Raw genomic sequence first — 23977 nt, 5'->3', positions numbered from 1 at the left:
ATTGGGTAAATAGCCAATTTGATGACTAAGATTTCAGGAAAGAAGCAACACACTTTAGGGAACTTTTTTATAAGCTTCCTTTAAAAAGAAAACAACTTTGTTTTGTATTGGAGTATGGTCAGTGAACAATGTTGTGATAGCTGGAGGTGGACAGCAGGACTCAGCCGTACACACACACGTATCCACTCTCGCCCACTCTCCGCCCACCCAGGCTGCCGCGTGACGTTGAGCAGAGTTCCGTGTGCTATGCAGCAGGTCCTGTTGGTTATCATTTTTAACATAGCAGTGTGTACATGCCAGTCTCAACCTTCCTAACTATCCCCTCCCCCTGCATTTTAAACTGTATTCCAAACCAGCACCTGCGGCCTCATACAATATACCAGATTCCTAAAAACCATGACAGACACTCTTTATTGTTAAGATAGATACTATATGGATGTTTTATCTCACACCCTTCCCTCAAAAGCAAAAAAGTTTTGATGTAACATGGTGATTAGAGTAAATAATATGCAATACAATGAAACATCAATTCATTTATATCCTTTTAAATTGACCCCTCGATATTCGTCGTGTTATTAATAGTTTTCCTACATTCAGCATTTTAGGAGGAAAAGGATAAAACTTAAGAAGGCACTTTTGTGCCACTCGTTTTTTTCCAGTTTAATTAAGAAATAATTGATATACATCACTGTATCCCTAGTACTTATTTATGTTATAATGGAAATGTGTACCTTTTGATCACCTTTCTCCACTTCCCCTTCACCAACCTTCCACCTCTGATAACCACATCTGATCTCTTTTTATAAGAGTTTGAGGGGGGTGGGTTTCTCTTCTCTTTTTTCTTTAGAATCCACATAATAAGTGAGATCATACAGTGCTTTTCTTTGTCTGTCTGACTTATCTCTCTTAGCATGATGCCTTCATGGTCTATCCATGTTGTTGCTATTATGGGGTTTCCTCATTTGTACACATCATTTAAGAAAAGTTTTGTAGAGAATATGCTGGACGAAGAGGTCCTTTGAAGTTATCCTTTTTAGGTCTGTTTGGCTAACAGTGAGACTTAGCCCTCAAGAATATGCCTCTGGGATCTATACATGTCTCAGATTCTGAAGCTCATTCTACTCAAACCCTGGGTATTATTGTATGATTTAAAAAGAAATGCATTTCAATAACAGGAGTCAGAATAAAAAGAACTTTAATTCATTTTAAAGTTAAGCAGACTATTATATTGCAGTCTTACTCTCATATTTGGGATAATTTTTTTCACCATGTATTCGCTTCCTTCTGTTTGCCTGAAACAGATGAGGGAGCCTTGGTCAGAGCAGCCAAGCAGCTGAATTTTGTTTTCACTGGAAGAACGCCTGACTCAGTGATTATAGATTCAGTAAGTTATTTAATTCTCCTTTTTATCAAAGCAATGCACATGCAAGCTTCAAAGATAAAATAACACCAAGAAGCTCATAATAAAACAGAGCTTCCCTACTCTAGTTCTCTCCAGAAGCATTGACTTTTCTATTCTTTCAGCTGTTTCTTCAGACATTTATGCATCCTTTTTTAATATGTTGATGAATGAAATATATTTCAATTCTTCAATTTTAGAGATATCTACTGACATTCTGTTCAGTTATATTAAATGAGGGATTATTTCTCTTGACTCACCATCCCTTTCCAGTAGTAGTATAATTATATTACAGTGTTTGGTTAAACAAGTATTTGGACCCAGATGTTATATGGGCAAAAGATTGGAACAAACATTTCACAAAAGAAGATATACAAATGGCCAGTGAGCTCATGAAAACACATCATTAATCATCAGGGAAATGCAAATTAAAGTCTCAATGAGATACTACAACATGCCCACCAAGAAAAGTAACATTTAAAACATTATGGCAGCACCTAATGTTAATGAAACCACAGAGCAAGGGGACCACCTATATGCTGCTAGTAGATGTGTGAGATGGTACAGCCCCTTTGGAAAACCTTTTAGAGTTTTCCAGTACAGGTAAACATGTTCCTGACGCAGCAGATGTAGTCACACTTGCCCTGAAGAAGTAAAAGCATGTGTCCTCCAGAGGGATGGTTCATGACATGTTCATAGCAGCTGTATTCAGAGTAGCCAAAAGCTAAAAACAAACCAAATGTCCATCGCTAGGAGAATGGATCGGCACATTGTGAGGCACAGTGGAATAGCTGAGCAATGCAGAAAGAGTAAAGTGATCGATTCGTTACCAGCGTTGAGAAGTCTCAGGAACAGGCTGAGAAAAAAGGGAAAAAAAGCCAGACACAGAGCGCTGCATACTCTGCATCATATCGAGGTTGAGATCAGGAAAAAGTGACTTATGGTCTTAGGATTCAGAGCTGCGGTTGTCTCCCCCTCAGGGGGAGGTTGGGAAAGGGGGCAGAGGAATTTATAGGACAGTGGAAATGTTCTGTGTCTTGATTGGGGTGGTGGTTACACCGAGGAAACCTTTATCAAACTGTAAAATTTTCATTGAACTACGTATTCAAGGTATGTGTACACTGTTGTATATAAACGGTATCTCATTAAGCATTTTTATTTAGTGTTTATGTTATTATGCCTGTATTGATATTCCTAGCAAAACATTGTTTTATTCAGTATTTATTTTCTTTGTTTTTAATTTTGTGTTTTCAGATACAAAATTATCTCCTGAAAATAATTTTTTTCTTTAATTCTTAAAAATAAAGCTCTTATGTTTTTTCCAAGTGCAACATTTTCTTCCTACCTATTACTAGTTGTTCTAATTGTTTCATAACTTCTTAGTGCACTTTTATCAGTACAATTACACCAGATGATCTGGCCAGTGGGCAGTTGCAGTCTTTGCCTTGAGACCTTCCTCCTGAAGCACCATCGCCTCATCCGGCCCCTGTTCTTACTCTGGGCCAGTTTTGTTCAGAGGTCAGCTTCTATGGCACATGAAACTCCTTTTGATTGTCTCCTGTTTGGGGCTTGCTATTTCCTGTAAGTCAGAACTTCTTTCTTAGAACCTGACACTGATAGAACGTGTTTTCTGTCCGTTTCATCCTGTCGAGAAGGTGTTACGGAAGCAGAAATCACGGCAGTGACCGCCCTCACTGAGCCCCGCTCCAGACTCAGAGCTCCAGGCTGCCATGGTGCATAACTCAGGCTCACTCAGGGTCCTCGAGAGGAATCGCTTCCCCGTCTCCCTGGGGACTTTCCCTAACCCCCCTCCTGTGTTAGATCGTCTGTTTCCTGAATCCCTTGTCTTCCTTGTTCTTGGCCTACGCTTGTTTTTGTGGAGAACGTTCTTTGTTGGCTTCTTGAGAAAAGGCACATGGAAGTTACTTGTTCTTTAGTCCTTTTAAGTGTAAACATTTTTATCTGACCTTTATACTTAATTGGTGGTCCTGCTGAATAGAGAATTCCAGGGTGGCAATCAGTTTCCTGAGGAATTTTTATTGCCTGGCTTCCTGCATGCCTAACTGAGAAGTCAGAAGCCACTGTGACTCTAGTTTTTGTGACTTGCCCACTGCCTCCCTCAAGAAGTTTGCGAGATCTTCTTTATCTGAATTCTGAAACTTCACAACCGTGTACCATAGTGAGACCATTTTAACTCATACTGAGTACTGAGTGGACACTTGTCCATTTGGAAATCGACGTCCTTCCATTCTGGAAGTTTTTCTCGCATGAGTCTGTTCATTTTTCTTCCTCTTTTTTCGCTGCTCTCTAGAATTCCTGAGCTCATCTTTTCACTTTCCTGTCCTGCTTTTCGTGTTTTTGCCTTCTTGTTCTACTTTTTTGGAAGTTTTCCTCTCTTTTGTCTTCTTAGACTTCAACTGATTTTCTTTTTGTTTCTGCTGTTACATTTTTTAGCTTCCAGAAGCTTTTATTGTTTTCTCAATATTTCTTTTTTTGACAGTATCCTGTTTCTCCCTCGTAGATGTTGTACTTATGTTACTTCTCTGAGAGGAATAATGGTAGTTTTTTTTTTTTATGTTTTCTTTTTTAAAAAAGTTGCAAACAGTTTAAATAAGCATATTTTACTGGAACATAAAATGGTCTTAAGCTGTCATTACACTTGTTTTGATTATTGCACTGGGGGAAGCATACTTCACCAAAAATTAAACATCAACTTTCACATATTCTTTTCTGGAGTTTCTCATTCTCTACTTAGGAGAAAAAGAAGAGCATTTAATTACTGCACCACCTGCATATGGGATGCATTAATAGGCTATGCAAGATCTTTGATGAGAGCTGCAATATTCAGAGAAATAAGGCCAGTCTCTCCCAACGCCCCCAAAGAGCAGCACAGGCCGTGAATCTTAATCACAGAAGCATAACAAAAAGGCAGCTTTTTGTCTCAGACATTTTCTTTGTTTTTTCATGGGTCCCATAAACAAGCATATACTAGTGGATCTAACCGTATTTCCAAGGGTGTAAAACACTGCAGAAGGTTTTACGCCACCAGGAGTCCGCAGTCATCCAGTTCCCATGAGACAACAGAAAATGCCCCACAGAAAGCATATGACCAACCCCGTCATCCTGGTGTGGGAATGGAGGGAAGAGGCAGCCGGGACCTGCCCACCAGCCCTTGGCGCCCATTAGGAAGCCCAGGCAGACGCCGGTGTTTTCTTTTTGAATTCTCTTTCCTCCAAATTGCCCCTACCTGTTTGTTTTGGGTATCTGTGATCCATGATAGTAGCTGTCCTTGGGTATCCGTTAATCTTTGGTTTTCTCATGGTTAAGAGTAAAGAATTTGCAAGCTGATATGGCAGTTCTGAATATAAGAGGGTATTTGTCAACATTGGGCTTCACTGTGGGGTGGTCTGATGGGATTCGTTTGGGAAATCATGGTTGTCTGTACCTTTAGGACTCAACCTGGGCTTATAGATTCCCGAGAGAACAGTCTTCCACCCTTCTGCCAGGAAAGATGTGGCTGCCAGAATGTAGGGGGCCAAGTGGGTTGTGGGTATTGGGGCCTAGCCTTTAGTACAAATGCAATAACAATACATATATCTTCAGGTGTGCCGACTTCTAGACAAAAGAAACTTGAACAGCAGAGCCTCTGGTCTTCTGCCAGGATGCAGGAAGAGCCAGTGCCCAGAATAGCAGCTCTTTCCCTGGTCCTCCCGTGTAGGGCTCTCCTTTACCTTCCAGTTCTAGAACTACCTGTTATTCCCCTTCCCTAGGCCTTTTAGGGATTGTTCAATACAGGTCAGGCTGGTTCTCACCTTTTCCTCCATAACCACTGTGTATACAATAGCATTTGCTACTTCTTGCGTCTGCTAACTAAGCATATCCCACTTATCTGTTTTCTAGCTTCCAAATTTTTAATGCCATTGTCTCTTTTCATATTTTCCTGACATTGTAAGTTTTTTTTCTTTTTATTTATTTATTTATTTTTTTTGTAGTTTTGGTGGGGCTTTGAGAAGGAAGAAAAGTAATCACATTTGTTCAATCTTCCATCTTAACCTGAAAAGTTAATAAGTTCAATTAAGGACAATTTGTGTTGACATTTTTTACATTAAAACTTAATGACTGGAGTTTATTTCCAAGAAGCCAAAGCTACTTCTTACTGTATGTAACCATATTTTCCTTTTCTTCATAGCTGGGGCAGGAAGAAAGATATGAGTTGCTCAATGTCTTGGAGTTCACCAGGTAAAACATCTGCTCTGTGGTTTGTGTGCATGTCATACATTTCCCTCCTTTTAAACTTTTTCCCTTTTAAGTAAGAAGAAAGTGTGCTTTATTTTATTTAAATAAATTTATTTAGACCAAATATTAAATTAGAATTCTCAATGCAATTTTTAATTGTCATTTGTAAGAAAGTCATAAACCGTTCTCTTCAGAGTCTTGTAAGGCATGTCTTCTGGAGGCAGTGTAATAATATTTCTGAACATAACAATCCGCATCACAACTGTAGGGTGCAGGCCTGGGTAGTGATCTGAACACGTACTTAGGGGCACCAAGATTTATGTAGAATTAAAATGAATTAGAGTCAGGAACTTGCCGTTCTAATTGTGTGCTCACTATAACATCTAGTTGTCATAGGGATTTCAGAAACTCATATTCAACTGTCTGTTAGGTATAAAAATAGTTTCCACGTAGTAGGAATAGAGACAGAAGGGATTGGTCCACAGTAGATAAACATGCAATGTTCATGGCTAAATGAATAGGGATTTCTTGTTGGAAGCTTCCATCCAGGTGACTGCAAAAATCCTGCGTCTGGAGTAACAGGGGCATCCTGGAGACTTGAGGAGTGGAGAGACCGTAAGAGAATGTGCACCGTCCTGTGAGGAGGTGGGAGCGGGGTGGTTAGAGAAACGTGGGTGATGAGGCAGTGTGGCGCGCTCTGTGCCGCTGGGACCAAGCATTTGCCAACGTGTGATGGGACGGCTCTTCCCCAGCAGCGTCTGCTTACGCTGCCGGACCCCGGAAGGCATTCCTGTTCACCCGGGATTTGGGAGTTCTGCCAGGAGAAGAAAAGAGCAAGGAAGCTGGTGAACCAGGGACCATGCCTTCAAAGCTGGATTAAGAGAAACATGAATGAGGAAGGGCTGAGGTAGAATACAGAGACGTTGTTCCAAAGCGGGCCCAATTCAGTGTGGTCCTAGAGCACAGGAATGATCAGAGACTCTAATGCAGCGGAAATAATAGATGGAGAAAGAGAGGAGTGAATGGTCCAAGATAGTTCTAAAGGCAGCTACACCATATCTAACTCCTGTAGTGGATTCATCTCAGTTTTTTAGCTGCAGAATGTTATAAGGTAACATGAATAGACTCTGACACTAAAGAGGTCTTTTTTACCCCTTTCTCTGGAGAGAATGCTTATGCATACTTGATTCCAAGTGAGGCTTATCCTGTGCAATGCCATTCCTGCTTATTCTGTTCATTGTTAATTTGTAGTCTCTTTGCTAATCCATTGAAAGATGTGTATGTTTGACTAAGAACTTTTATCAGTCTGTATCGCCAACACAATGTTAAGCTGTTTGTGCTCATTAACTAGTTTGTAATATGAATTAGGTTTTTTACATGATCCCAGTGGTTTGCTAGTAATTAAAAATGATAGTTGTGAAAGCTTAAGTAAGTTTTTAAAGTGCTAGTGTATGCCTTTTGATTGGGTGTATACTTAAAATTGATTATCATTTCTCTTTTTAATAATTCATCGTAAAAGGTTCTGGCTTATTTTTTAAATCTGAAAACATTGAACCAGAACTCTCCTCTCTCTGCCCTGGTGGGTATTAACTCTTGAAGGTTTCTTGGGAGCTATTTTGTAAATTATTCCTTTAGGGCAGCAGATGGTACCCGCACATCTTTAAAAACATAATGTGACTTTCAAAGGCACTCAGCTATACACTCAGGCGATGGTTTGTGTATGTGGAGGGATCAGCCTCATAATTTAGTTAAATTTATTTTTTCAGTGTGAGCATTAAGATATGTGAGACATGACAGACATATAGATGCATCTTCTCACTATGATGACACTTTATGGAAAACCTTTCTTTCAGCGCTAGAAAGAGAATGTCAGTGATTGTTCGCACTCCATCCGGGAAGTTACGACTTTACTGCAAAGGAGCCGTAAGTTTGTATTTTTGTCTTTTATGATTTTGATTTATGATGGTTTATAATGTATATGTTAAACATTCTGCTATGGAAATGTAACACAGATGTTTAGCCTGAAGTTGCTGACATCCACTTTTGGAGGTGTTTTATAGTACTAGTGTTCAGCCTCTTCTGGTGAAATTTGGAATTCCTTCTGGGTAAATCTGATGCTTTGAAAAAGTTTGGCTGAGGTTATTTATATAATTCAGTTTTTCAGGTTTGTATATTATAAATATGTTAGAAGACAATTAAATACAGAAGATATTTTAAAATTAAATTAGAAATGTCACAACCTACACCAATTTGAATCTGATTTTTTAAAGGCTACAGAAATGGGGGGAAATGGATTACAGTTATTGCTGTAATTTCTTCATGTGGTGATTACCATTTGTATTGTATTTGCATTGTTTTAATTATAACAGCATTTCTAACTATTGGTTGGCTTTGGTATTTGGCAGGTTATATTGACAGGACAGTAATTTGTCATTCTGACTGAAATTTCCCTAGTTAAAATATGTTTATGCTCATGGAAAAATAAGAAATCTCTTCAAGAATAACTTTATTCTTGAAATTAGTTAATATTTCCCTTCAGATTTATCCTTTCCAGGTACATAGTATATGCTTGGAGTAATCAGGTAACTTATGAACTTGGAACTTGCCAATTTCAAATATAATCAGCAGTCTTGCTTTCTCACATGGAACTTGAAAGATGGACTTGTTAAGAAGCCCAAGCTTAGTATTTAAATTCCTGTTGAGAATGTTTCTCAATGCCTTGGTTTTAATGCATTGGGACATAATTCTTTAATGCCTTGGTTTTAAAAGATTGGGAGAGAATAATTTCATGACATCTCTTGAATTTAGTTTTAGAGTTTCTTTGGTTGTTGAACAAGCACATAAACAAATGTAGGGTGAGCTCGCTCCAGGTGAAATCATTTGGATAAACTGTTCTGACAGAGGATGTTAGAGCTCAACATGATAAAAAATTAGTTATTTTTAATCAAAAAGAAATTTGAGGGAGAGGAGAATGGGTTACATGTAACACAAACTAGAAATCATAAATAAACTTAGGGAAAAGCATCGAACAATGAAATAAGCTCTAGCAGCCTGTCCATGAGTTCACAGAGTCAGACATGGCTGGGAGACTAAGACATTGCAGTTTATGCAGAAGGCCACATTCCGCCCGCTGCTTTCCTTGATACTGTAGAGAAGGTAGAAAATCCCCCCAATCCGACCATCCAGTTCCACTAGAATGCTTAATTACCTTGAGAGTTTAATCTCCCCAGCCTTATTTATTACTCATCACTTTTGTTTTTATGATTTTAATTTTTTAGTATTTCCTTAGTGTTAAAACGGCCTATTTTAATTTCACTGAAAATTTCACTAACCTCTGGGGAAAAAAATAGAGTTTGTAAGTTACACAGAACTCTCATTCTCAGAAAGGACCCATGAGGGGAAATTATCATTTCCTTTTGCTTTGCCCGCTTCCCATTTCACCACTGAGAAATGAAAAGAAATTCATAATTGGAGCCTGGAATATTGCATCTGTTCTGAGGTCACTAAGTTCTGTTTCTCTCAAGGGTTCTAAATCATACCTCACTAGTCTGCTTCCAACTCAGCCCTGAGACTGGAGACCCCAAAATGGGTAATACCACTGAGAAAGTAATTGCAGGTAAATGATTTATTTTTTCCTGGTCTAATAAAACCATGAAGGCCAAATACTAAAATTCTTAAAACATTAAACTCAAGCCAAAGAATAACTAAAGGAACAATAGGCAATTTATAAAGGGGCAAACCATAGAGGCATGCAGTGATGCCTCAAGTTAAAGCTGAAAGGGACTTTAAAGATAATCCAGTAATTTAATTTTACAGACTAAGTCAATTGAATCTTAACGCTAAAGTGACACAATCAGAACTATTCAGCTGTAAGGCGGTGCTCAGGTTGTCCAGTGTCCTCCCTGCCAGAGCCACCAGCTTGCATTTAGCATGTGCTTCTCAGTCTGTTCCTTTGTGGGCGCCAACCCCACATAGATGCCCTAAGTCCTGAAAGGTTCCGTAGCTAAGTCTGGGCATCTGTCAGCCCGCTCCCTTGGAACCACTGCATGCATTGGCATTTTAGAGGCTCTGAGGCCCTGCGGCAGGACACGCTCTGTAGCTTTCTTCTGTCTGGCATTTCCCATGCTGTCTGAGTTCTGGACCATTCTTCCTCATAGCATGGATGAATGCTGAAGTCGTCCGCAAAATCTTTGGGGGGCAGTGAGGGGAGATCTAACAGCACATGACAGGTAAGTGAAGTATTGATAGAATATGAGATTTTGAATGTTGGAATAACTGGATTTATTCAGAAAGGAAAAGATGAAAATATAGGACTAGACCATCTTTCTTTGTGTCATAGGAAAGCAGTATTATTAAGGAAAAATATTTTGTGCTTCAACGCTGATGCTAAATTGATTTTTTAAATACTCATTCGCTGCTAATAATGTTGCCAACATCAACTTTATTCAACTCAGAATGCTTAGTTTAAATGTATCATACCTTCTGTTTGTTTTCCAGGACACTGTAATTTATGACCGACTGGCAGAAACTTCGAAATACAAAGAAATTACCCTAAAACATTTGGAGCAGTTTGCTACAGAAGGTGAGTGTAATACAACAGTAAACCTAACTAAAATAAAGTGAAATCATATATTTACTACTATCTTATAGGATTATTCTTATTATTTTACTTGGAGATTCCTAAAGTAAGATACCAATAAATGTTGACCATTCAGATCTTACTATATGCTATTCCCAGCCGTTATTTTTATTTTGCTCTCCTGTATTTATTAACATTTTGAAAGACTTTGTCCACACATTTAAAGGGATGTAGAGCTTATAAATCTGTTTGCTTTTTAGAATGGATACCATTTACAGTTTAAATACTTTACATCTCAAGCAATGTAGGAGGAAAGAAACGAGTTAAAGAACTGGGTAGTCTAATCTGAGTAAGAAAGAGGAGAAGAAATAAATAAACCTCTATAACTACTGAAACAGTTGTTCAATTTAGTGTTAGCGCAAGGCTTTTTGTTAAGCCCCTGCCTCACCCAGGCTCTATGAGGCCTGCGGATCCGCGGTAAACATACGTAGCCCTGACGTTCTGCACCAAAACGTAGTCTGGGGAGACGATCTAGATGAGAGGAACGGCAGTGAGAGCCGGGAAGCCTCAGGGTCAGCCACTACGGGGATTTGTAGACTCTTCTCTCTACGCTTAACAAAGGTCACCGGTACCGTATCCGATCTCCCATCCACGTTTTCACTCTGCTCTGCTTCTGCCGGAACTGTGGCTGGTGGCGCCAAGCCTGACCTCTGAGCCAAACCTCTTCCTCCTAATCCAAGCAGCAAAATGATAGGAATGTTGTTAAAAGCACTAGGCTTTGAAGAGCAGGGACATATGGAACCTTCTACCATCTCTCCTCCAAAAATGGAAGCGCATGGAGACCCCCACATCTGTTGAGTTCAGATTCCATGAGGCGCAACTTCCAAGGGGATGGCGGGTACAAGGCAACCTAGCTCATACTGCAGGTTCCTTTATTGAGGAAGGAGCGGGTTGGAGGAGCATCTTCCTTCTCTCTGGTTCTCATGTTAAGGATATTCTGGCTCCCAGACCAGTTCCGGAGAAGGCAATGGCACCCCACTCCAGTGCTCTTGCCTGGAAAATCCCATGGACGGAGGAGCCTGGTGGGCTGCAGTCCACGGGGTCGCTAAGAGTCAGACACGACTGAGCGACTTCACTTTCACTTTTCACTTTCAAGCTTTGGAGAAGGAGATGGCAAACCACTCCAGTGTTCTTGCCTGGAGAATCCCAGGGACGGTGGAGCCTGGTGGGCTACCGTCTATGGGGTCGCACAGAGTCAGACACGACTGAGTGACTTTCACTTTGACTTTCAAGTCTCCAGCCAAGTGTCCAGAAGAGAAAAACATGTCCCTAATGTGGCCCAAAGAGCTAAGTTCTGTTTGCAGCGGCGTGGCAGCGACCACGTACTCCTTTTTTGGGACGTGGCGTCCTCCGGACGTTCTATGTCCCATGTTCTTTGCTTCTTTTTCTGGTGTGCTCCCGGCCGTATTTAATTTGACTTGACATCGCTAACACCTAATTATTCTGAGAGCTAAACGACCTTGAGTGAGAACATTGCCTTCTTGGTAACCTAGTTAACGGCTTTTATCCTGGCTGGCAAATCTTCTGCTTCTTTGTCTTTCCAGTCTGTAAACTTTTTTCTGGCTCAGGGTCACCTCCACATGAGTTAGAAAATGGGCAGACTCTGTGATTGTTTTCCCAGCTGTTTCTGATGGGTATTCTTTTTTTGTCGCTGTCCCTCAATTTTTTAGACTCCTTATACTACAAATCCACTGTAAAAAATACAGTTAGAGGTAGGTGGCTCTCCCAGTACACCCCGGTGGGGTCCCTCCATTCCTTCCTTCATAAGCATCTGTGAAGCCATTGTTAATGAGCTGGCCACTGCTCAGCCCTGGAGTCACAGGTGTGAAGAACTCCAGAAGCTTCAAGCTCATGTAGGAGATCACAGAAAAAACACAAAACATTGTCCTTCACACCACAGAAGTGTTGGGGTCTGGGTGAGAGGAGAAGGCTTCAAAGAGATGATTTTCAGAACTGAGTCTTAAAGTAGATGCAAGGCAGGCGGTGGAGGGGGATGGGGGAGGGAATGGAGGGGAGAAAAAAGACCAATTTGTGCAAAGACCCTACCATGGGAAGAGGACGGCAGAGAAGGAGGTTGAAGGCAGTTGATGTGTGGTGACTGAGCCAGACTTTGGGGTTTGAGCTTCATCCTGCAGAATGATTAAAAGACTTCAAGCAAAGGAATAACCTTATCAGATTAGGATTTTAGAAAAGTTACTCGAGGCATGAAGCATGAATTGAAAGAGCTGGGGAATTAAAAGCCAGGTGCCGGTGGTAAAGGCCAGAGGCATGTTAATACACGGTTGACGCTAAGGTTCCATCAAACTTGAGTCAGACTTGAGCATACTGAATCGATGTTTTTGAAATGAGATTTTGTTCAAAACAAATGGAAGTGTCAGATTTCTGAACCGAATCTTATCTGATGTTGCGGGGGGCATGCCCCCTTTTTTCAGGGTTAAGAACCTTGTGTTTTGCCGTGGCTGAGGTTTCAGAGAGCGACTTTCAGGAGTGGCGAGCCGTCTATCAGCGTGCGTCCACATCTGTGCAGAACAGGCTGCTCAAACTCGAGGAGAGCTACGAGTTAATCGAAAAGGTACAGCTCTTCTGCTTGTGAGGGAAGTTTGATTTCCAGAAAACTCCAGTCTTGTTTCGAGGGGCCAATAAAATAAAAATTAAAATGTCTTGACACACCACTGTTGAATCTCCTCTGGTCTAAGCACTAACAACTCAGTCTTTTCCAAAAATTCTCTGGACTTACTTGGTATAGATTTTGGCTCTTTTCACAGTTTTGGATCAAATTGAGGCTGATCTGGTCTAGCAAGCTCCTTGCCAACATCTCCCATTGCGTCTTCATCTCACGCCCTCTCTCCACACACGAACATGCATAAAAGCTGCATACAAGTGTGTATAGATGCAGTGGCCTTCCCTGGCGGCTCAGACGGTAAAGAGTCCACCTGCAGTGCGGGGGACCTGGGTTTGATCCCTGGGTTGGGAAGATCCCCTGGAGACGGACATTGCAACCCACTCCAGTATTCTTGGGGCTTCCCTGGTGGCTCAGATGGTAAAGAATCTGCCTGCAACGCAGGACACCCAGGTTCGATCCCTGTGTCGGAAAAATCCCCTGAAGGAGGGCATGGCAACCCACTCTGGTATTCTTGCCTGGAGAACCCCCATGGACAGAGGAGCCGGCGGGCTACGGTCCATGAGGTTGCAAAGACTGAGCAACTGAGCACATAATGTATAATACGCAATAATACAATAAATGTACAGCTGTGTTACTCCATAAGCAATAATAAAGAATGTGCAAGTGAACAATCCGGTGCTTATACCTGGCCTGCCCTTGTTCACTTAGCTACATCCATCATTTGTACCACAACTATAAATATCCTCGCTTTACTGATAAAGAAACCAAGGCTATTCAGCCAAAAAGGGATGGATACACCATGATTGATGCTTCATAAACACCAAGAAATCTTGCTTCCTGAATTCAGAAGAGCAGACATTTTTATGTTGTACTGACTGTGTGCCAGGTGCTATTTGGAGCACTTGAATCTTTAACCTACTTAATTAAAAACCTACTTAATCTTCATAGCATCCCTTTGAGGTGTAGGTAGTGTTAATTATCACAACTGTGTAAATGGAGAAATCAAGGCACCAGAGAGGTTGAGTCATTTGGAGGACATTCCTCGGCACATAAGAACGAAAGTCAGAATTCCTGCTCCGGCTCAAGTTCAGGCTCTTAGGCACTCGAGTGTCTTCATTCCAGCCCTTAAGTTTCCGTGAAATAACTTGCTGCTTGCGTAATTCCTTCAAGCATGCTCCTGTTCGTGAGGCAGAGACTCGGGCTTTGCCTGTTAGCCGCAGTTGATCCCGCCTTCCGGTGAGTCGTGGCTGGCGTGTTTTTTTTCTTCCTCTGCCGATGTGCTCCCTGGCCCGTCCTGAGTGGCAGCCAGCGCGGTGGGCGCGTCCCTGGGCTCCCCCCATGCCCTCTGTGCCCTGTGACCCCAGGCCCGCTACGCCCGGCCTGGAGCGGCGTCCTCTGCTGCGTAGTCCGCTGTGACTCTGGGTACGGCCTCCTGTGTCCTCAGGAGGCTGAGACCCCCTCAGAAGCTAGGCTGCTTCGCGTCCCTCCCTTATATTTCAACTTATTCTGTATCTTCCTTATTTCTCAGAAGGCTTGTGACAGAATGTGTGAAACCTTCCCAGTTAGTAAACCCCACCTCCACCACCAATTTTAGATGTGTACCCTCACCAGGAGACTTGTGATCCATCCACTTACTGAATTCCTCTCTTTCTTTTCTAATATTGTATATATATTTAACGTCTTTGGAATACCAAGTCGTGAAATAAAATAGTGTTTTATTTATGAGACCATGACCATAATCTCTTTCATTGCCTCCAAAGTCACGTATTGTTTACAAGCACTAATGGAATTGTTGATTTTTAATCTTTGGCTTTTCTCGCTCTTTGAGAGGGTTTCCCTGGCGGCTCAGACAGCAAAGAATCTGCCTGCAATGCAGGAAACTGGGGTTCGATCCCTGGGTTGGGAAGATTCCCGGGAGAAGGGAATGACAACCCACTCCACTCTTCTTGCCAGGAGAATTCTGTGGACGCAGAAGCCTGGCCGGCTGGGTACCGTCCATTAGGTCGCATGACTGACCGACTCATACACACATAATCTTTTGAGAAATTAAAAAAGATTACTCTGCTTGGAGATGATTCTTTTCCTCCTGTCTCCTTTCCTAACAGCCTGAATATAATGTAGTCTTTTCTCACGCGGCAATGATAGAATTAATATATAACAACTAACAATAAATATATTTTAAGTGGATTCTAACCATTAAATTTTGTTTCTACTTGAAACGCTCTGGAGCAAATGCTGGAGTTGAATGTTTAATATGACTAATGTTTTTACTGAGAATGTCCTAGAGTTTATAGATTCAGTTTTATAGGTTTAACAGTTGTGTGTGTTTAATATCTGTTATTAAATTTTGACATCCCTCTTTTAACTAAAACAGATATTCAGCCTTTCTTCCAGCAGATGGCGATCATGAGTCACCTTGAAATTTAAGCTGCCTAGGGAAATCCATTACATGTATTTACATATTTTTAGTTTACAGATATGGAAGTCTCTCTTATGACTACCTCTTACCTAAAATAAATGAAAAAGAGAATTTACAGCTAATTCCTTTTTTACTTTGTGATAAGTCATGCTGTCTTAATTTTTATTGAAAAATCAGAAAGATTGGTTCACCCAGCTTGTTCCGAATAAGGACTAATTTTCTATATCCCCTGAAACTATAGTTTCTTTCAGTGATTAACTTAATTAACTTTCATTAGGTGATTGATAAATGCTAGATATCAGGGACGTCCAACCAAATAAGGAACACTCCGAGTGTCATGGTCTGAACTAATTCCTCCAGGAAGTCCAGGAGTGACCCACAAGCTTTCAGGGAGGTGGTAGTTTTTGAAATCAGCCTCGAATGATTATTTCACCCACTGAAGAAGGGCAGGAGTCTTTTAGGAGAAAATGAACAGGAACAAGAGCACAGAGGGGTCCCTGCAACTAAAAGCTTTTCTGAAAAGATGATTTTCCCAACCCCGCTCATCTGGGGACTGCCGGTGGTCAGGGTGCTAGCGTGTCTCCCCTTTGAGCGTCCATCAGTTATTAAAATCAGCGATGGTCAGTATCCAGGGGGGCGCTCTTGGGGGCCGCCACACCTGGTGGAGGCAGGCGCCGCCGTATCAGAGCGGATTCTGCTGCTGTCACTGACTGTACATTTAGCTGTCGGGGTCCTGAAGGTGAACGTGGTCATTGCTCCGTTGTGTCCGAATGCTCCGTTGTGACCCCGGGGACTGTAGACCACCAGGCTCCTCTGTCCTTGGGACGCTCCAGGCAAGAATGCTGGGGTGGGTAGCCATTTCCTTCTCCAGGGGATCTTCCTGACCCAGGGATCGAACCTGGGTCTCCTGCATCGCCGGTTGATTCTTTACCTTCTGAGCCACCAGGGAAGCCCTAGTTTCATCCATTTTCACCCTTGGCTACTTTAAATGAGACCTGTTTATTATGTAATCCATTTTTCTTGCGATTAGGATCTATTTTTTATATCGACCGTAATATTGGACTTCAGCATGTAAGCTAGTGACTTTCAAATTATTTTCAAGTCTCTCTTTTTTTAAAGAGTAGAACCTCTTTCCCAAAGTAAATATTGCCTGAATATACTTACATATTTTTAATACATAGAATATATAAAAGCAGAACTGTGCTGGTTTAACAAATGGAGGAGTGGGGAGAAGTCCCTAACTTGCTCTCCCCTGACAACCCTACCTTGCCCTCATCATGGTCCATGAGGGGCTTTTCAGGACTTTGGGGCTCTGTGGAGCACCGTTTGGAAGCCAGATTATATTCCTCTTGTCTGTGAAATCTCTTTAGGAAACATGCTTCTCAAAATTGCTATAGATACTTTCCCTCACTTTCCAACAAAAGATCAGGACATCCTGTGGTCATACACAAGACGTTGCTGGACATATTTGAAATAGTGATGACTATTCCAAATGGTATTATGGTGTTATATTAAAGACATTCAAAATACAAAAGATTTGTAGAGCTCTTCCTGGAAACAAGAATGTATATTGATGTTACAAAATAAGTGACAATTTTATATGTTTAAGGTTGTACTTTTACACCCTGCTCTCTATGTTATCCCTCCAGTGTTTGTTCAAACAAGCAATTCAGTTTTCAAAATTTTAGTTAAAGCCTTTTTTCCTTTGGGGCTGTGACTCCTAGCATAATCTGAAAAAATATATCCAAATAGGCCAAGAACCTCCCAGGAGATAATGCCATCTGTCCTGTGGCACAGTGCTTTGTGACATTTCTACGCAGCGCGTGTGAGCTCCAGAAGGAAGGTCCCCCTTTACCTCCAGGGTACAGTACAGGAGAGAGAATGTGGGAGGCTGGACAGAAGGCCCTGGATGGACTTTTCCCTGGTGACGGTCATAGTTAGAGGATTTAGGACTTTTCATCCATCTGGATAATGTCATCAGCGTCTCTGCTACACAGTTGTATAGTTTGGATTCCAGCACTTTCATTCAGATGTTAGACTTTTCAGGATTAAAAAGAGATCATTTCTAATGCTATGAGTTGTTTCAAGATGTTCCTGAAACATTTTTTTCTATTACTAAATAAAGGTCAAGAAGGTGACATTTATTACCAGGAAACCCAAGACATTCAGGAACAAGAAGGCTCACATAGTTAAAATGCAGAAGGGATTATGAGAATCACATCAGATACTTGAGGTGTCTTGACCCAGTTTGAGGATAATTGTAGCATCACTTGGGTTTTGTGGACAGGAAACACCTCTTCGTCTCTGTTTATCACCACTTGAGAAAATTTACAGTTGTTTCATTTTTCAGACAACACCCTTGACCTGCTTTACCTCCTTTAGCCTCTTTCTTTTGAAGGGCAGTGTATTTGGATTTATAATTTAGATTATGAAACCATTTATAGTGTTGGTATGTGTCTTTAAATATTAGATTACTTTTTAAGTTAAGAATTTATTGTACTTGGTCAGGGAGAAATTGCAAATAAACAACAGGATAATTAGCAAGCCTTATACTTCTTTAGCAGTGGTTTCTCTGAGATGTCTCACCTTCTTCTTTGATCTGCTACTTCACATTTATTTCTGAGACAAAATTTGTTTGCCTCATACTCGTAACGTGCTGATGAGTTCCTTTGAAAACTAGTAGTAAAAAGGGGTCTGATGTTACTTACGGGGAATATCTTATAATTAAACCATTGTTTGAAACATGAAGGTATTCCTTCATGGTAAATAGAGTTTTTGGAAAATTTTTTATATTTATTTGCTTCAATAGGAAAATGCAATTATATCTTTAGCATTACATGAATTACCTTGTAGTCACTTGAGATGCTTACAAAAGCAACTTATTTATCTTGAGCACTGCAGAAAATAGTGAGATATATTATATAATACATGGCTAGATTGGGCAGTGATCAAAACAGTATTTCCCTGATGATGACATTGTTCTTGTTTTCTTCTCATGTTTTGAGGCATAAATTGCAAAATATGCTTCTTGAAAAATGAAAATTTATGCTATGCTTCTGCCAAATTTTTTTTTAATTAATTATGGATCAGAGAGGCTCATTTTTGAACTTAATAGTAATCAGGAAGCTACAGTTTTGGCAGTGTTTAGCTCCCCTTGAAATCAAGCTATGTTGTGTCTTGTATGTACAAATTTTATAATTCACAATTAATATCTATCCTCCACTAGATTGAAGCTTCATGAGAGCAGGATTGTTTTATCTGATTTGTCTCTGTGGCTCCAAGAACTGCCTGTCTGGCTGGTATTAATCACTGAATAAATATTTGATGAATAAATGAATGAGTCAATTAAATAATTAATTCAAAGGCTAAATTCACTTAGTGTTTGCTTAACGAAAACCTGCCTTCTATTACCCACATAGTGCCTGCTTTCTGCATGTGGAATATGTTGATTTCAAATGTGTTGTCACTAAGGATGTGACTTTAAGAATGTGTTAGAAAAGATAGATAAGGATTTTAAAGAATCCATTCGTTACAAATTCAGACTCAGTCATTAAAAAAAAAAGAAAAACCCTGTTTTCCAAGTTATTTAACATATAAATGTGGGAAGCACGTGGTTGGAAAGATTCAACAGCAAATGCCCCTTGCCCCAGCACTTGCCAGGTGCTTCTGGGGGCTCTGGGGGCAGAGACAGGGAAGAGGACGGGAAAATCCTTGTCTTCCTTTCAGTGCTGAGAGTGAGGCAGTGCTGAGCCCTGGACAACGTCGTGGCAGGACCCAGCACCCTGGGCCGTGCGATAGGCCCTGAGCTAGGACAGCCAGGCGGTTAGCGATCTTTTTTACATTATTTCCTTGATTCCTCCCCCCACATATGGCTGACATTTCTGGGATTTCTTTTTTTTTTAAAGCCTGCCTTGATGTGGCGTAATATAGATCAACCATTACACCCTGGTGGCTAACAGCAGTCCAGCACCCTTCCCAACGTGTGGCGGCAAGTGGCGTAGAGGATTCCTAGAGAAATATAAAGCTTAATGAAAAACAGAACTTCTCCTGAGCATTTATGACTGCCAAGTTCACAGTAACTTCTGTATTCGCATTGAATGCTTTTTCAGATAAAACTACCAGTTCTATTCTTAGTAGCTGCCAATATCACTTTCATTTGTACTAAAAGCTGAAATGTACTAGATGAAAATTTACATGATGTACTGGTGATTTCGTGGTTTCAAATTCCAGTAGTTTCCTGTTTTACTGTTTGCTTAAGAACATTTGCAGTCTGTCAGCTTATCTACTAAGGGGACCTGCCAGTTTTTGAGACTTTACTAAGCTCCACGTCCCCTGCTCCCCTGCTCCCACACTCGATTATTTAGCTCCAGGGCTTCTAAAACATGGTACGCAAAATGAGCCATTGGGGTAAGCAAGAAAACATTATAACCTCTGTTTCTACTTATGTTTTATCTCAGCTTTGTTTTTGTTTTTTTTTTTTACAATTTGTTGTTGCATTTTGCAATACATATAATTTATTAATATTAACAAAGCAAGTGGGTTATACAAAAAATATAGACATCCCTGGGTCTTAAGTAAGTACTCAACATTTTTTCCTATCTGACTACTCAAAAAAAAACAAAAAACAAAAAAAGAGAAAGTTGAGATAAACAATCAATTTTCATCCTTATACCAAGGATGGCTAATACAGCCGTGTTATTAGCCTTATCTTGCTAAGTGGGCTTTCCTGGTGGCTCAGTATAGAATCTGCCTGCAATACGGGAGTGAGTTGAGGTGAGTTGAGTCACTAAGTCATGTCCAACTCTTGTGACCCCGTGGACTGTGGCCCACCAGCCTCCTCTGTCCATGGGATTCTCAGGCAGGAGTACTGAAGTGGGTTGCCATTTCCTTCTGCAGCGGATCTTCCCAACCCAGGGATCGAACCTGGGTCTCCTGCGCTGCAGGCAGATTCTTTACCGACTGAGCTACCAGGGAAGCCCAATGCAGGAGACCCGGGTTCAGTTCCTGGGTTGGGGAGATCCCCTGGAGGAGGGCATGGCAGCCCACTCCAGTGTTCTTGCCTGGAGAATCCCGTGGACAGAGGAGCCTGGCGGGCTGTGGTCCGTGGGGTTGCAAAGAGCCGGACACGACTGAGCGACTCCGCGGCAGCACATGTCCAGTAGTTGGCTGAGCAGGGATTCACATCGCAGTTCTGTCTTAATTCCAAATCGCATGTTCCTGATCCATATGTCATGCTGCTCGTGGTTTAAAAGAAAGCAAGAATGTATGTGAAACATTGGCATCTTGAAAAGTAAAATGTAACCACGCATACAGTTGAGTCATCATGAGATCAGCTCTTGGGGTTGGGAGACAGTGTGTTCAGGACCCGTCCGCTCAGGAAATGGGACGAGCTGTGTGTAACGTAACATACTGTATCCTCCTTCAAGGTGGAGGTGGGGATTTGCTTGTCATGATTTTCCCTCAACTCCTCTTTCAGAGTCTTCTTACTGAAAGTACTTAGTGTTCCCTTAGATCTCTAATCCCACGCTCCTCCTTTCTGGCTGAGCAAACCCTTATTGTGAACGCTCCGCGGTAGACTGTCCGCAGTGGGTTTTGCTGGCTTCTCACTCAGATAAGATGGATGTGTTGTTTTTGCTGGCTACACCCAATGGCCTCTCAAATCCCGATTCTTTTCAGCTGGATGTGTGAATTCTGACCTTATTTGGCAATCCTTTGGCTGTGTGAGAGTTCAAATATGATTTCTGTGGTTTAAAAAGCACCAAGACAAAACCTCCTTCTTGGCCTGGGTGGCACGATCTGTCCAGAACCAGGTCAGTGAGCCGTGCCGGTGATTTTTCGTGCTTCGTCTAGCCCAGCTTTAGCGGACAGGACGGAGGGACAAGGTTCTCTTGCCTTAAATACAGCCACTTCGATGTGTGCAAAGTGATTTTGAGAGGGAAGCACAGGAGTGAATGACGTCCAGTGGAATGCAGCAGTCTTGGAGAGCCAGCATATGGAATGCCTCTGAGAGGCCCCTGGCCACGAGGGACTCTATATTCCAGAGCTTCCATATTTTAAAGCTAACAAGTGTGATGACCGCCGTAACCTCTGAACTGGTCTTGCACCCTCCGTTCTTCCCATTCCATCCCCAGTCGGCCACGGGTGAACTTTCTGAGATATAAATCTGATCCTGTCCCTCCCCTTCTGAAATTCTTCTCCAGATGCCCTGTGCCTTTGGAATCCCCAACATAAAAAAAAATAACCACTTTGATTTTCATTCCCTGCCAGCTCTTCCAGGCTCATCGTTTTCCTAACTTACTATTCAGAGTTTGAGATGACTGATCCAGTTTTATCATCAGAACAACCCTATTAAATTAGCGTTGTTTAAATCACCACATACCTCCCTTCATTTATCGGTTCCATATTGACTAAATAGCAGCTTCTCAAACACAGTATGCTTTAGCATAGCTATGTCTTCTCACATGTGATGTCTTCTGTTTGGAATTTCTTCACCCATCCCTCCCCACCTCTCCCTAGTACTTGGCTGAGTCTTAATTCTTCTTTAGGATTTAAGGTCAGATGTTAACTGATGTTGGATGGGTTTTTTTGAGCCACCCAGACTAAGAAAATACTTATTTCCTGTGTTTATCTTTGGTACTCACAGAAAATTTTATGTTTACTTTTAAGATAGTATATAGCATATAGTCATGTGATTATTTAGGGAGAGTACTGTTTTTCTCTGATGGTAATCATATACTACAGTTGAGAGGCTTTGTTTGTAGTTTCGGATTGGACGGAGAGGAGAGAAATGGGACCAGAGGCCCTAAGGCCAGGCTAAGGAAGAAGGGTTGGAACTGACCAAGGAGTATCTAGACTGATCAGTCAGAATGGAGGCCAATGCAGAGATGGGCTGCTCGCTACTATTCCACATCAAGGGTCTGCAAACTCCAGCCCAAGAACCACTTCCACCCACCACCTGTTTTTGTAAATAAAGTCTCATTAGAACACAGCTCCACCCATGTGTTTCCAAATTGTCTCTACAATGTCAGAATTGAGTCACTGCAGCACAGAGTGTGTGACCCTCAAACCTGAAAATATTTACCATCTATCACTTTGTAGAAAGAGTTTTGTCAGCCTTGCTGGAGATGAGCTGTTAGGTCCTCAAAGCAGCCGCTTCGTTACCAGTGCACATTTCCAGGTTTCCCCAGAGACGAACTCAGTGAAAAGCTCTGGGTTTAGGGTCCACTGATCTGTGTAATAAGCCCTTCAGTAAAATATGAAGACCCCTGCTCTCCAGTCCTACTCCTGTGGCTCAGCGCTCGGGGCTGCTGACAGCCAGGCAGCAGAGGCTGGGAGAAGCAGATGCCAATAAACAGCGAGGAGGGCACGGCCAGAAAACAAGGCCGGGAGGAGCCCAGAGGTCAGATTCTGAAGCACAGATCCCAGGAAGGAAGGGGCTCTGGCTGTGTCCCACCGTCTTGCCCACAACGACACGGGTGTGTGGGTGTGTGAGAGAGAGACAGTGCAGGCACGCATGGGTGTGTGTGTGTGTGTGTGTGTGTGTGTGAATGCAGGCGTGCGTGTGTGCTTGGAAGGGGGACCGTCCCAGGATGTGAGTCTGGGGCATACAGGTGGAAACAGGGCCCCCTGGCCAGGGTGCCTCGGGACTGAGGCTGAAACCCATTCACAGAGACAGATGATTACTAAAAGCTGAGCAACAGACAGATGCTTAAGAATCTGATGGTTTATATAAAACTCTAACTTTGGTTTACTCTCGGTTTTACTCCTCACCCACTGCCTTGTGTGTGTATTATTCTGGGTGCCTTGTTCTTACCAGCCCAGCTCAGCCGCGCCCTGATTCAGTCTCACATAGTGTCCTCAGCCTCCCTGCTAACCGCCGGAATCAGCGTAAAGCACTTAGCACCATCTGATGTTTCTCGGCTACGGAAATATTTCTTCATTCTCCGGATCACAGTCTTATTTTATGTTGTCGTAAAGGTTACCAAATGTTACTAGTATTTATCCATATTTACTCCAGTGATAACATTTATTCACCAGTATTGTTTCTTTTATTTGTCTTCAAAGAAACTTCTGCCAAATAGTCTGTGTTATAATCTCAAGCCCAAGTTACTGTGTTTTTTCTCATTTAGGGACATATCACAAACTTTAAAAAAAAATACAAAATAGATCTAAACCCTGACACAATATTTGTTAATATGGAATAAATCACTTTGAGGTTCTGTTATTTAGTAAAATATACATGTATTGGGGAAAAAATATTTCTAAATCTGTCATAATACATTTTACCATAGTTTTTTAAGTACTCTGCATGAAGCTTTTTATCTTTACTAGGGTAGAACTTTTATATTTTTATCTTCTTTTTTTTTTAAAAATTACATCAGAAACATCTAAAAGAGAAAATAAGATTATTGAGGACTTTACTGGGTAAATAAATATTATTTCATAATTTTTCAGTGATAACTAAATCTATGCCAAAGAGACATCAACTGAAACCTTTATAACTTTTGGCACAGTTACATTTTGAAAGTAAAATTAGTGTTTTAGGCTTTTTTTTTTTAATTCCATAAATGCCATGGGAATTTTATCACATTTCAACACTTGCTGAATATGTAATTCCCATAGTGACCATTAGTGGCCATCTGTGTAAGGTAATACATGTTT

The 23977-nt window shown here is 41.4% G+C and overlaps 1 protein-coding gene across 3 annotated transcripts in view; it reads left to right on the top strand.

The window, feature by feature from the left end:
* The window catches only part of ATP8A1 (ATPase phospholipid transporting 8A1), a 228475-nt gene that overhangs the window by 97286 nt on the left and 107212 nt on the right, over nucleotides 1–23977 (top strand). For all 3 annotated transcript variants that reach the window (XM_043871058.1, XM_043871060.1, XM_043871059.1), the window contains 5 exons: nucleotides 1302–1384; nucleotides 5589–5638; nucleotides 7489–7558; nucleotides 10133–10217; nucleotides 12707–12846. In XM_043871058.1, the coding sequence (XP_043726993.1) occupies nucleotides 1302–1384; nucleotides 5589–5638; nucleotides 7489–7558; nucleotides 10133–10217; nucleotides 12707–12846 (428 nt within the window). The remainder of the gene's footprint in view (nucleotides 1–1301; nucleotides 1385–5588; nucleotides 5639–7488; nucleotides 7559–10132; nucleotides 10218–12706; nucleotides 12847–23977) is intronic.

Source organism: Cervus elaphus, chromosome 17 (genome assembly GCF_910594005.1).
Source record: "Cervus elaphus chromosome 17, mCerEla1.1, whole genome shotgun sequence".
In the NCBI taxonomy this organism is placed as follows: domain Eukaryota; kingdom Metazoa; phylum Chordata; class Mammalia; order Artiodactyla; family Cervidae; genus Cervus; species Cervus elaphus.
This window is presented reverse-complemented; position numbering and strand designations above follow the sequence as displayed.